Genomic DNA, 14590 nt, shown 5'->3' with positions numbered 1-14590 from the left:
AAATATTTTGAAATGGGCTTGTGGGAGGGGAATCCCCTTCAATTTAGATCACAAAAGGGGACAAATTACTTTATATCTACTAAATCATTCTTTACGTGATAGCAGTTTAACCTCCATCAGGTAATTTAGGTCAAAGAAAATTCAGCCTATTTTCTATGTTTAGATTTTTGTACATGCCTGTCTGAACAAACAAAAGTCTCTTTAACATTGACAATTTTCATGGTTCATTTATCAGCTTTACAATTTTGGTCCTCACCAGCTCATACCTCATCATCACAGCTCCTCAAAACTTTATCAAGCTTAGTGGACAGTTTGAGATAACAGTTGTTCCACTTGACAGACTCATTTTTATTTAAACACTCTACATGGACAATAAAAACAGATGAAGACATACATTTATATATTATCGTTTTATTCAGCAATTTTGTCCAAAAAAAAATATAACAATAACAAAGAATCAAAATAAATATAAATTATTATTTTTTGTATGATGTTGTTAATTTACAGTAATATATTCTTATTTGTTTTTTGCACATTTTACAAAAGACACTACAGTTATAATTTATGTATTAATAAACAAACAAGTTAAAAAAACAACATCACACATCCAAGACTTCAAAACATTATATATATATCACAGCACCATTTTACTTTATTTATAATTTGATCTAAAATAGAATGCTTCTTTCATATATTCATGAACAAATTTAAATGACAAGAATATTTTGTATTGATTTTACAAAGCATTCTCAAATATCAGAGGTTCAAATTTCTAAAGGAATAAAGTAGCTTGCAGAAAATTGTAAAGAAACCTTTTAAATGAGAGTTCATAACATTGAACAATAAATTCCCAACTTACTTTTAAATGCATTTAGATACCAGTCTATACACATATGTTATAACAAGAACCCTCACATTAAAAAAAATAATCAAATGCCACAATTAAACATCAGACATTGTACTAATACAGCAACAGAATATACATAATATATCCCAAATAAATACCCGTGTTACAGACAGAATGTTATCTGATTCATAGTCTCCATATTTTCCCCATCAGAAATGTCACAAATAACATGAAAAAAAATGTAAATTATTAAATGCAAAACAAATAGCATAAAAAAATGTACATGTATGTTATCTAATGCAAAGTAATGAATTGTTTCAGTAACAGAGTATTATTGTTTTTATATACATCATATGTAAAATTAATTACTTTTAAATCAAAATAATTCCATTCCATATGGATATATATAAATGCAATGGTGTTTCCAAAAAAAATCTGCTTCAAACGGCATGATTCACAACATACTTATTTAAAATTCTCCAAATTAAGAATATATGAATAAACTAAGGTTCCAATTCCCTCAGGCAAAGTTGACTTTGGATGAATTTAGAAATATGGAAAATATTCAGTGTCCACTGTTTTCAAAACGTCTTTAAAAGCTTAAAATGTTATAAAGAAAATGAACCATATCCCATAAAAATCACCCAAAAAATGTTTAAAAGTTGCAAAATTTACATAAAGCAAAATAAAACTATACAATGTTGAAATAGTTTATACATTACATGTTTGCTAACAATTTATGACAACAACTTATCAAACCATAAAAAACAAAGTAAATGGTACAATTTATTGTGTAAAGGATGATTATGTGATAGGTGTAAATTGACAGAGATATACAATCACTAAATATGAACTTTTAAAGACAATCAAACTTATGTCTTAGAAAAACATAAATAAAAACCTGGTAGAAGGTTTGAACATAAAATTTTTAAAATTTTAACTCAACAGAAATGAAGCACTTTACTGAGACTATGATGAAATGCAATTAATATAAATTATAACAGGCAAAGAAATACATGTGTATCAAGCAAATTATAAACGTATGAAAAATCTGAGGAGAAATTGTAAACAGGTTCAGTTTATAAAGTTTAAAATGATTAATAAACACAGTATTGGCATAAGACATACAATTATGTCTATAGCAAGAATGGCAAATATGAATATAATATCAACATATTCTTTTTGTGGAATGAACTTGTAACAGAGATTGCTTTAAAATATTCCATACAGAAAATTTAGAAAATAATTGAGATTTTCTTTACACCTGTGTTTTTTTTGGACTTCCACAAATACCCAAAGCATGAATAAGAATATAACAAGAATGTGTCCAAAGTACACGGATACCCCACTCCCATTATCATTTACCTTTATCAATGGACCGTGAAATTGGGTAAAAAATCTAATTAGGCCTTAAAAGTAAAAAGATCAACCAATAGGGAACAAGTGTAGTTTCAAGTTGATTGGGCTTAAACTTCATCAAAAATTACCTTGACCGAAAAACCTTAACCTGAAACACACACTTTCATTTTATATGATCAGTGGACCATGAAAATGGGGTCAAAAGTCTAATTTGGTTTTAAAATAAGAAAGATCATATCATAAGGAACATCTGTACTAAGTTTCAAGTTGATTGGACTTCAGCTTCATCAAAAACTACCTTGACCAAAAACTTTTACCTGAAACTCACTCTTTTAATTTCTATGTTCAGTGGACCATGAAAATGGGGTCAAAAGTCTAATTTGGTTTTAAAATAAGAAAGATCATATCATAAGGAACATGTGTACTAAGTTTCAAGTTGATTGGACTTCAGCTTCATCAAAAACCACCTTGACCAAAAACTTTAACCTGAAACTCACATTTTAATTTCTATATTCAGTGGATCATGAAAATGGGGTCAAAAGTCTAATTTGGTTTTAATATAAGAAAGTTCATATCATAAGAAACATGTGTACTAAGTTTCAAGTTGATTGGACTTCAGCTTCATCAAAAACTACCTTGACCAAAAACTTTAACCTGAAGTGGGAAGAACGGATGGACAGACGAACGTACAGGCGGACGCACAGACCAGAAAACATAATGCCCCTCTACTATCGTAGGTGGGGCATACAAATATGTCATTGTTACAAAAATATCTTATGTTACCCTGGGTCTGATACATGATCTATCTATCTATTGGTCTGATACTGACATCAGTAACATTTTCAACAAAATAATTCAAAAAGTGTCTCACCTCCTGTCAGTATGAAAATGTGTTATGTATTGACTAGAAAAATACAGGTTCTCTTATCAGTAAAATGCAGATTCAAAATGCAATCCTTCTTAAAAATGATTTTGATGAATGATTCCTTTCCACATCAGGAAAAGAGTAGGAGTATAAAGGGTCAATATTAGCCATCAAATATCAATTAAAATGGTTTCAGTACCAAAATATTCTCCAAAGGACCTTTTAGTATCAATATGGAATTTGTTTGATATTAATTACTGGTTTTAATTAACATATAAAATAACTATGGAAATATTAAGTTATTACTTTAGACTTGAGTTCTTTCTTTTCATCTAATAAGTGTAGAGTTATCTCCCATTTAATGTAAATATGTTAAATTTATGATTCATGATTTAAGATATAATTTGTTTTATCTACTAGTATTTATAATTTGTTGGCTTCTTTTGACCACTTTTCTGAACGATTTCTCTTTCTTAAAAAGTATCAATAACAGGGAAACTGAATGTTTTAAATGAACTCAACCGTGTGAAATACCAGAAAGGATAACGCAGCAACAATGGGAGACAACTCATATTTAAAGAAAACATTTATAAACAGATTGGATAATTTCAAAAGTTAGCACTATATTTCAATCATATCAAAATTATTTTCATAATTTCAATCATATTCCTCTTCTTCAATAAAACTGTAAAAATATGGCAGGTCATGAAAATGATGTTCCTTGGTCACATGACTAACAATGTGTCCTGTAACAAGAGTACGTCCATATTCTATGGCCTCTCCCCTATCATGGGCTAAACCAACTTCTAATAACCAATCACACATGTCGGTTCCTGTAAATACTTGTTTATATTCTTTTAACCTATATCTGAAATTATAATAAATCTTTGTTATATTTCTGTGAAAAAAACATCTATGTCATTAATAATACGTGAATTACTATTCATTGTCTTCATAATACTAAATGTTTGTTAAATTTTTATGTCATTTGGGTTGCTGTCAGATTAATGAATACCCAACATCTCCTATCATTCATATTCACAAAAACTTATAATGCATAAAAAAACAAAAAGTAACAATTTGTTTTAAACTAATAATTTAATCATTTAAAATTCAAATTCTTTTGTCATTAATTTTTTAATTCATCATATCTTTTCTTTTTTTTTTGATTTATTCTATAAGTTTTGATTTATAACATTTTGTTTTACATGGATAACCAAATCACCAGGAATAATTACTGTGTGAATAACTGTGTTAAGTAGGAAATATTCCCAAAACATCAATGGGTTTTGCTTTTGAATGTCCTAATTAATAGCAAACAGTACTTACTTTAGATCTTTAACAATAGCTTTAGAACAATTATTTTTGTGGTATTTTTTAAACTGTTCACATAAATGCATTGTTTCTTCATCAAGTTCGGAGGAATCTGGAAGTGTCACAATTTCTACACCATAAACAAGTTTACGCCATCTGTAATATACACACAATCAAGAAATCAGTTATTCTATAAATTCAGATATTCATATAATGAAATGAAAATGAGTTTTTATTCATAGAAAATACTTATATAATTAAATATCTTACTTAATTTAGTATCAATGTAATTATAGACAAACATAACATGTTGGTTCAATTTATCTGCATAACTAACCACTGGTATAGATTACTGATAGAAAGAATTCTTTAAAAATTGTTGTAGGAGTGTCATGTGATAATTTGTTGTAGGAGTGTCATGTGATAATTTGTTGTAGGAGTGTCAAATGTTTGATTGGTGTTTTAACGCCACTATTGTGCTACTTCATGGTGGTCAGGTTTTATTGGTGGAAGAATCCCAGTGCCAGGATAGAACAACCTACCTTTGGAAAACTGACAATTGTAGTCAATTAAGATTAGAGTCAAGCTCACCTACCATGTTTGAAATTCAAACCCACAACCTTGGTGTTGACTGGCTTGTAATACAGTAGTTGTATTACTTAAGACTACTCGGTTACCAGGGCCCCCAGGACCATTATAATATAAAGGAACTTGTTTTGTAGGAGTGTCATATGATAACATTTAGGAATATCAAGTGATAACATCTTTTAGAAATGCCATGTTCTATGAAAGTGCTATACTATATAGGATGACTAACTAGCATTTCATTCAAACAAGAACAATTAAAAAAAAATATATAAAATTGAACATCTGCAATCTCTGGTTTTAAAACATATCTAGGTACACATATATATATTGATAGATGAAGGAAAAATATTTGTCCCTCTGATAATTTTAGCCACATTGAATACAAATAAATCCCATCATAGGAGCACTGAACAAATTAACATGCAATTTAAAGTACATTTGAACCCAAGATAACACTGCCATATCATCGATTACAACATGCCATGCATTACAACATATAAGACGGTTACCTTTTTAACAATTTACGTTTAAAGTTGACCAAGCTACAATATAACCATTACATCTATATACATATTGACTAACGTGGTATAATTTTAAAATCATTTATAAGTTTCACATCTTCAATGCATTTTAAAAGTAAATTAACCATTATAAAGGAATATTGTATGGGCTGGATTATAAAAAAGATTATCTATATGTTTCAGGTCAATAGAAAATGGGTAAAATCCTCTTTTGTATGGGAATAAGTCCTATAAGAAGTAGTCTGATAAAAAGCTCACTTGTCCCAACCTAAAAGGAGTGTAACATGCCAGAAATCGCAAATTCACCACCTCTTATACCGTTTTGTTTTAATTTCAGAGGAGGGATTTCCCCTATTGAAAGTTTCATAAATTGTCGATAGTTCTTAAACAATATTTTCTGAACTGGTTCTTGTAATGGATCTTAAATCCTTGTCTTAAAAGAAATTAAAGGGAAAACAATTTTCGAAATAATTGGTTATGGCATATGGGAAAATTAATTTTTGACCAGGTTTAATTTAAGTCTCATTTACCAATTTTCAATAGAAATAAACTGATTATCAGTTCAAGGTATTATTCACACAAAAAATTCCAGCTACAAAAGTACTATTTTCCCCTTCCACCATGTAAAGATTGAACAGATTTTTTATATACTAAACCATCATTGTACTTTCCTAAACTAGAACTATTGTGTCTGACCACCAGTATAAAATATCTATTAGAGAATAACATTGTACATACCTTTTTATACATGGCAAGAATATTAATCTGGTATCAAACCCAAATATCGCAAATATAATAAATCCCTACAAAATAAAATAGTTTTGTTCAATAAATCCCTACAAAATATAGTAGTTTTGTTAAAAAAATCCCTGCAAAATGAAGTAGTTTTGTTCAATAAATCCCTACAAAATATAGTAGTTTTGTTCAATAAATCCCTACAAAATAAAGCAGTTTTGTTCAATAAATCCCTGGAAAAAAAAATGGTTTTGTCCATGGAACTTTTTTTTTAATAGTTTAATACTTTTATAAATACCAACTTGATGCTCAAATTTTTTGTAATTTGTGCATGTAGATGTTAATGCAACTGTACAAAAAATAAGCATATATGAAAGATTTATTTCATGTATTTTTATGAAACACTGCATACAAATACTGCATTCAGAAACAAAAATTCTAACCAATGTAATAATAATCCTGTCTCATTTTCCTTGTTTTTCAATATGACATTTCTCAATTTACAATATAAGTGAACTTTTCTAACTTTTAGTCTTTTTAAACATTTTTAAAACAATTGGTTGTCTTTTTATAATCAACATGTGGACTGGTTTGTTTGAGTTCATTTTTTTGGTGTTCCTCTAAATATGTTAGCATGACATCTTAAAAAGAGCAATCATGCCAGATGAAATCACATTAAAAGAAATCATCTTTTTTGCAATCATTGAAAAAGAAAGACAAAGTCTTGACTAGAGAAAAATTGTACATGTATATAACACTCAGTTCATCTGTAGAATCAGTAGTTAACTAATGTATGAAACATGAATTTTATATGAATTAAAAGAGAGGCTACATGACCATGAGACAGCAAACTATCAAACAGACTTACCTGACCATAGTTCATCACACCGTCAAGGAATTCTACTTCTACGTATGTTCCTGTTGTAACTTTATTAAACAGTCTCCATGTACACAAAAAAAGTCCCTACAAAAAATAAAATATTAATATATTAATAATATTTGTTACAACAAACATGACAACATTTTCTTTGTTCTAGCATGCACTCTGTTAAAATTGGATTTGGTGAAAAATTGAAATTGATGTGAATTGAGATATCAGAAGAGAAGCTGATATTTACTGAAATAGTAAAAAAAACACCATATTTTCTATCTTGTCATTGTCAATCCAGTATTTTGTCTCTTATGCCAAAGCCCCCCAAAACAGAACAGACGTATCTGGAAATCTCAAGCGGACTACAAATAATTGCTGACTTACCATAAACACAGAAACTTGACAGAGAACCAACATCAACATCAACTGCTGCCACTTACCATAAACACAGAACCTTGACAGAGAACCAACATCAACATCAACTGCTGCCACTTACCATAAACATAGAAACTTGACAGAGAACCAACATCAACATCAACTGCTTCCACTTACCATAAACATAGAAACTTGACAGAGAACCAACATCAACATCAACTGCTGACACTTACCATAAACATTGAAACTTGACAGAGAACCAACATCAACATCAACTGCTGACACTTACCATAAACATAGAAACTTGACAGAGAACCAACATCAACATCAATTGCTGCCACTTACCATAAACATAGAAACTTGACAGAGAACCAACATCAACATCAACTGCTGCCACTTACCATAAACATAGAAACTTGACACTTACCATAAACATAGAAACTTGACACTTACCATAAACACAGAAACTTGACAGAGAACCAACATCAACTGCTGCCACTTACCATAAACATAGAAACTTGACAGAGAACCAACATCAACATCAACTGCTGACACTTACCATAAACATAGAAACTTGACAGAGAACCAACATCAACATCAACTGCTGACACTTACCATAAACATTGAAACTTGACAGAGAACCAACATCAACATCAACTGCTGACACTTACCATAAACATAGAAACTTGACACTTACCATAAATATAGAAACTTGACACTTACCATAAACATAGAAACTTGACAGAGAACCAACATCAACATCAACTGCTGACACTTACCATAAACATAGAAACTTGACACTTACCATAAACATAGAAATTTGACACTTACCATAAACATAGAAACTTGACAAAGAACCAACATCAACATCAACTGCTGACACTTACCATAAACATAGAAACTTGACACTTACCATAAACATAGAAACTTGACACTTACCATATACATAGAAACTTGACACTTACCATAAACATAGAAACTTGACACTTACCATAAACATAGAAACTTGACATAGTACCAACATCAACTGCTGCCACTTACCATAAATATAGAAACTTGACAGAGAACCAACATCAACACCAACTGCTGCCACTTACCATAAACATAGAAACTTGACAGAGAACCAACATCAACCTTAATTGCTGCCACTTACCATAAACATAGAAACTTAACAGAGAACCAACATCAACATCAACTGCTGCCACTTACCATAAACATAGAAACTTGACACTTACCATATACATAGAAACTTGACACTTACCATAAACATAGAAACTTGACATAGTACCAACATCAACATCAACTGTTGCCACTTACCATAAACATAGAAACTTGACATAGAACCAACATCAACATCAACTGCTGCCACTTACCATAAACATAGAAACTTGACAGAGAACCAACATCAACACCAACTGCCAGGGTTTCCGCTGGCGGTCGCCATTTTCGCAATTTGCGAAAAAATAATAATTGTGGCGATAAAAAATTGTCATTTGTGAAAGAATTTGGCGAAAGAAATATTTATAACGATTTATTTCCTACATCTTGTTTATTTACTTTTTTCCGAGTTTCTCGGACTTTACTCGATCAGACAATACTCGGAGTTCACCTTGACCTCAATAAGATTTGGACAGAAAATCAATAATCAGCTGATTGCATTTTATAGCTATCGACAACAAAGGACTAATTAATAAAGGTGTTGATTGTATTGTTTGAAAAAATGATATGGTTAAATGGCTTCCGCTAAATGTCACATACATAATTTATTCACACTTTGCGACGCACGTGTTTGGAGCTAACTTTTGACGTCACCTCTCCTTTTAACGATAGTTTAGAAAAGAAAGCTGTTGTTGTGACGAAAAATGTTCAAAAGCAAGAAAATCTCTGATTTAAAACTTTAATTATCCTTTGACTTTAATATAGGTAATTGCTTAGGGAGTCTACTGTAAAGTCGTTTGAGTGACACACGTGTTTCAAGCATAAAATTACGTCTCAACTTTTTCATTTACGATGGTCAAGAAAAGAAAACTGTCCAAAAGGTTGGGAACAATCCCTCGAATGAGAGTAACCCTTCAATGTAATGACTACACATGAAATGAGAAATCAACTTTCCCAACGAAGTATAATGGTATTATATGATCAAAACATGTCCATGAATTTTGTTATATTCCAGGACTTATATCTTCTTTATTATTTAAAGTATAGTGGCCCCCTCATTTAGAAAAGCTGTTTAAAATACTATGAATGTTTTTCCCTTTTAAGTTAAAAAAATCTGTTGTTTTAAAGTAAATGCTTAGTGTTTATTCATTAAAATGTAGACTCTAAAATAAGTTTGAGAGAATAATCATAGATACAATGGCGCGAAATCATCTTTTTAAAGGGAAGTAGTGGGGGAAAAAGGGGGGGGGTTAGAAAAAAGGTAAATTTTAAACGAAAAATATATTTATGTCACTTGGCGAAAAAAATAATCAAGTGGCGAAAAATATATTGTTTTGGCGAAAGAGGTGGCGAAAAAAATAATTGACCCAGGGGAAACCCTGCCAACTGCTGCCACTTACCATAAACATAGAAACTTGACCGAGAACCAACATCAACATCAACTGCTGCCACTTACCATAAACATAGAAACTTGACACTTACCATAAACATAGAAACTTGACACTTACCATAAACATAGAAACTTGACACTTACCATATACATAGAAACTTGACACTTACCATAAACATAGAAACTTGACACTTACCATAAACATAGAAACTTGACATAGTACCAACATCAACATCAACTGCTTCCACTTACCATAAACATAGAAACTTGACAGAGAACCAACATCAACACCAACTGCTGCCACTTACCATAAACATAGAAACTTGACAGAGAATCAACATCAACTGCTGCCACTTACCATAAACATAGAAACTTGACAGAGAACCAACATCAACATCAACTGCTGCCACTTACCATAAACATAGAAACTTGACACTTACCATATACATAGAAACTTGACACTTACCATAAACATAGAAACTTGACACTTACCATAAACATAGAAACTTGACACTTACCATAAACATAGAGACTTGACACTTACCATACACATAGAAACTTGACACTTACCATACACATAGAAACTTGACACTTAACATACACATAGAGACTTGACACTTACCATAAACATAGAAACTTGACACTTACCATAAACATAGAAACTTGACAGAGAACCAACATCAACATAAATCTGTTACTTTGGAAATCATCTTTAACTTTCCTTGATCGATTGCTGCCTACAGAATCTTCATCCGGTATCGCTACGACAGATGTATTATACTTCCTGAGTAGACCCGCACACCTACGTCTCTGCTCTATACCACAAGTGCCATACACACACTGCTCTACTTCATACGTCTCTGTTAGGCTGTCACTAGTAGTACTGGACGTGTCAGATATCAGACTTTCTGTCTCTTTAGGGAAAGGCACTATATCTTCAATACTGGTTCTACCTACTCCTATAAAGAAATATAAATAATGGCAGGAGACAAACAAATTATACAAAAGAGCATATTATTCAAGTTTTACTTTCAAAATTACCTTTAAAGGTTATATCAAAGGATCACATTGTGTAAGTATCATCTTTAAAATTATACAGTCTACAGAAATCTTTTCAACCTAACCTTTGAACTAAAACAAAAAAACAAATATCTTTTCTTTCACGATTGATTAAGCAATCTATTTAATTTAATCTAACAGAACAAAGAAATCTTCAGTGAAATGGGACTGGAAATGAAAATATAATATATGCTTTTACAGGTTTCATTGTTATTCTGTATTCTATATTTTTTGCACAAAGTGATTAGTAAAACCTATTTCTAAATCTATTGTTGTTTTTTGGATTGATTCAAATCTTATCTTAAACATCCTTTCTGAACAGTATTTACCTTCACATGAATTATCACAATTGTTACAGTCATTAATAGATCTATAATCTTCTTCATTACTGTCTCTCCTTCCTAACAACCTACAGCGACTGTCGTCCTTCATTCCATCATTTTTCTTTCTCTTACTGTTTAATATGTCACCATTCTTATGTTCTCGTAATTTCAAATACGCTGATGAATTCCTTTGTTTTAATATTAGACAGACAATGTTTATTGCACTACACACAGTCAAGATTATCAGGGATAAGATGGTCTGTAAAACAAATAAAATCTGTATAATAATATATACATTTATATTCTACCACTGCATCTAGTGTGATAAAATATCTCTCACTACAGACATTATAAATTAGCTAATAAATAGAAATATATGTATACATAAAGTAAACAGTACTATATAGAATTAAGAATGACAGGATGACTTGTGAAAAGAAACATTATTGGAGAGTAAGACTTGTCATATATTTTTTCCTCTGTCTCTGCTGTTAGTGTTGGTTCACTACACATTTTAAAGTGTATATCATTTCTCAAAACTATATGTATCTATTTTAATTCCTCATTGATTCTTGTTTCCCCCATCATAAAATATGACACAGGTGAGACATATGTAGTTATTATAACACATGTCTCAGCTGTTTCACATAATATAGACAATCTGTGTTACATTTCAGTGTAGTCTGAAGCTGTCAATATGTTAATATTTTACAAGAAAACAAAGAGATACTAGAAGTTTCTATTTTGTACAGTGCATTTCTATCTTATAAAATTTTAAATAAAGAAGGGAAATCAAAGAGCAGAATGCTCTGAGGGATATGATTGCCATAGTTTTCATTGACACATGTATAGCAGTTCTGTCAACTTTTCATTAAGCAAATGCCTGAGATTTGGCCAAAATTGAAAAGATCAAAGAGGGAAAAAAATAGATCCAAGGATACTGCCGCAAATAAGCATGAACATGCATGAGTCTCACGCATTTTTGGCAGCCCTGGTACAGCTGGATAGTATTATTTTCAAAACTAATTCAACTGCATATGCAAAATGTAATAATCTGAATAGTCACTCAACTTTAAAAATAGCCAATCCCGGATACAAGTGTATGAGCAATGTACGTATTGTGTTTTATTTTTGTACTATCAATTCTATGTTTACTTTCCACAGCAGTCACCGATAGTGAGAGAAGGTATTTCACTTCGTATCTTATCACCGTTAATTCTAGGAGGAACCCCATTTCTAACTCTTTAAATATTAACTTCCTTTGGGACCATGGGCATGACTCCTTTCTGTACACACTCCTCTGTTTAAATTGAGATTGTTCTCAATATAATACGACGTTTATCGACATCTAGCGAGTTAATTTTTCTTGACGAGTCGTATTGTATTTCGATTTTGACAGAAAATACTTCCGGGAGGGAGACAACTCGAAACAATAATATGGAAGACTCCATTTCGGCTGAAGGGGTGTTATAGGTAAACACTACATTTATTTTAATTTAAATGATGCATATGATTTAAAATTATGCAACAACAATAATCCTCAATAGCAGACAGACATAGAAAGAATCCCATGAGTTTCAAATTAATCAATGAAGCATGGAATCCAGAGCAACCACTCAATCTGATACCTCTTGAAATCAAGAAAACAATACGCATGCGCATTAATACATAAACAAACCCGCGACTTGCGACTTGGAACAAGAATGTTTATTAAATGATATGATGAATGGTTCTCCATTTCTTAATGAGAGTACAGTATCAAATTTCAGTTTCATACCGGTAAAATATGGAAAAACTCCACTTCAGTTCTTACATGACAGAAATAGAATTATCGGAATTCAGAGAACTCTCGCATTTATCAAAACTGGGGAATTCCCTCTGACGTGTTTCTAAATTTATAAAAACACTAAATATAAATACTGCTTAAGGGGGCTCGCGGGTCTAAATCATTTTTTTTTTATTTAATATAGGATATACCTATATTTTTCTATAAACGAACTTTAACTTATTCTTAATAGAAAAATGAAATAAAAAAATGGGGTCACCGTTCATTTACGCTCACTATCTGCCTTCGAAAGAAGCATACATTTTTGTTAATGTCCTTTTTTTCTGTTGAACTAATAGGAGAAATATCGGTAATATCGAAATAAAAAAAGAACTAAATTACAGAAATCGCTTAAATTTTACAATTATTTAGTTCATGTACAGCTTTTTCGAAAACAACAATAAAAAATATAGGTCACCGATGATTTAACAAAGATATTTCAATTTTAATACCAAAAAATGGCATTTTTGCACCAAAGGGAGATAATTTGGAGCTTTTTCGGTGATATCAACACTTTAAAAGTCACCCGGGGCCAACACGAATTGATTTTTCGGATTGAATTTTGGATCATATGATAAAGTAACAACTACTTAAGGAAGGGAATAAAATTTGTAATGAAAAATTAAAGTTTATTTTTTTTCGGAAAATCTTATACCCGCGAGCCTCCTTAATACACCTTATCGCTATTTGTCCGCCATTGCTGGAAATCACACAGGTTCCCGTAAAATGTTGACGTCATAAAACAAAATGTCTGACGCCACAATGGAAAAGTGATTGTTGTTGACGTCAAAAGTTCAAGCGGACGGGTCAGCCGGGAATAGCGATAAGGTGTATTCTGATTTTCCGTGTTGTTAAAAAAACGCATATAGGTCAAGGGAAATATCAAACATGAAGATTATGAGAAGAACATTACAGGAAAGTTGTTTATGTTCAATCCTTTTACTTGTTTTTACCTTTTAACACTTTCACTACTGAATTTATTTTTTCCGCGGGTTTCTGTGGCCGAGGCAAATTTGCACGCTCAGATTCCCCAGCCTGAATTAATTTCGTGATCGGTGCTTCAAGAAAAGTTGCAACTTGAAAAACGTGCTGCAACTGGAAAACCACGGCACAGATTGCAAAAAAAACTGATACGGAAGTTGAATAGATTACTATGTTTAATATTTTCTATGTCTTATCAAATTGAAACGAATAATAAAGTCCTTATGATGTTTGAAAGTTTGATTTTGTTACCTTGTTTGCTCAATGTTGCCAAAATTTCGATACTGAATACGTGTAAAATGCATTTAAAACGTATAATATCCGGCAAATCGCTATTACCGAGTCTTCTCATTTATCTTATCAATCGATTTGGTCATTC

The 14590-nt window shown here is 31.2% G+C and overlaps 1 protein-coding gene across 7 annotated transcripts in view; it reads right to left on the bottom strand.

Annotated features, from left to right (window-relative positions):
* Positions 1-395: 395 nt before the first annotated feature.
* LOC139513800 (lysosomal cholesterol signaling protein-like) overlaps positions 396-14590 on the bottom strand; it is a 29413-nt gene continuing 15218 nt past the window's right edge. For 2 of the 7 annotated variants that reach the window (XR_011662514.1, XR_011662515.1), the window contains exons 10-16: positions 11412-11664; positions 10672-10982; positions 7098-7193; positions 6233-6297; positions 4401-4541; positions 2842-3939; positions 396-2504 (exon numbers count right to left, since the gene is read on the bottom strand). Coding sequence is in view for 4 of the 7 variants with exons in the window: in XM_071302612.1 (XP_071158713.1) it covers positions 3729-3939; positions 4401-4541; positions 5483-5515; positions 6233-6297; positions 7098-7193; positions 10672-10982; positions 11412-11664 (1110 nt within the window). In the remaining 3 variants the exon portion in view is untranslated. Of the gene's footprint in view, positions 3940-4400; positions 4542-5482; positions 5516-6232; positions 6298-7097; positions 7194-10671; positions 10983-11411; positions 11665-14590 lie in introns of all 7 variants that reach the window. The other 5 variants (XM_071302612.1, XM_071302613.1, XM_071302614.1 and 2 more) reach the window with 3 other exon arrangements.

The sequence above is a fragment of the Mytilus edulis genome, chromosome 2, assembly GCF_963676685.1.
Source record: "Mytilus edulis chromosome 2, xbMytEdul2.2, whole genome shotgun sequence".
Classification (NCBI taxonomy): domain Eukaryota; kingdom Metazoa; phylum Mollusca; class Bivalvia; order Mytilida; family Mytilidae; genus Mytilus; species Mytilus edulis.
This window is presented reverse-complemented; position numbering and strand designations above follow the sequence as displayed.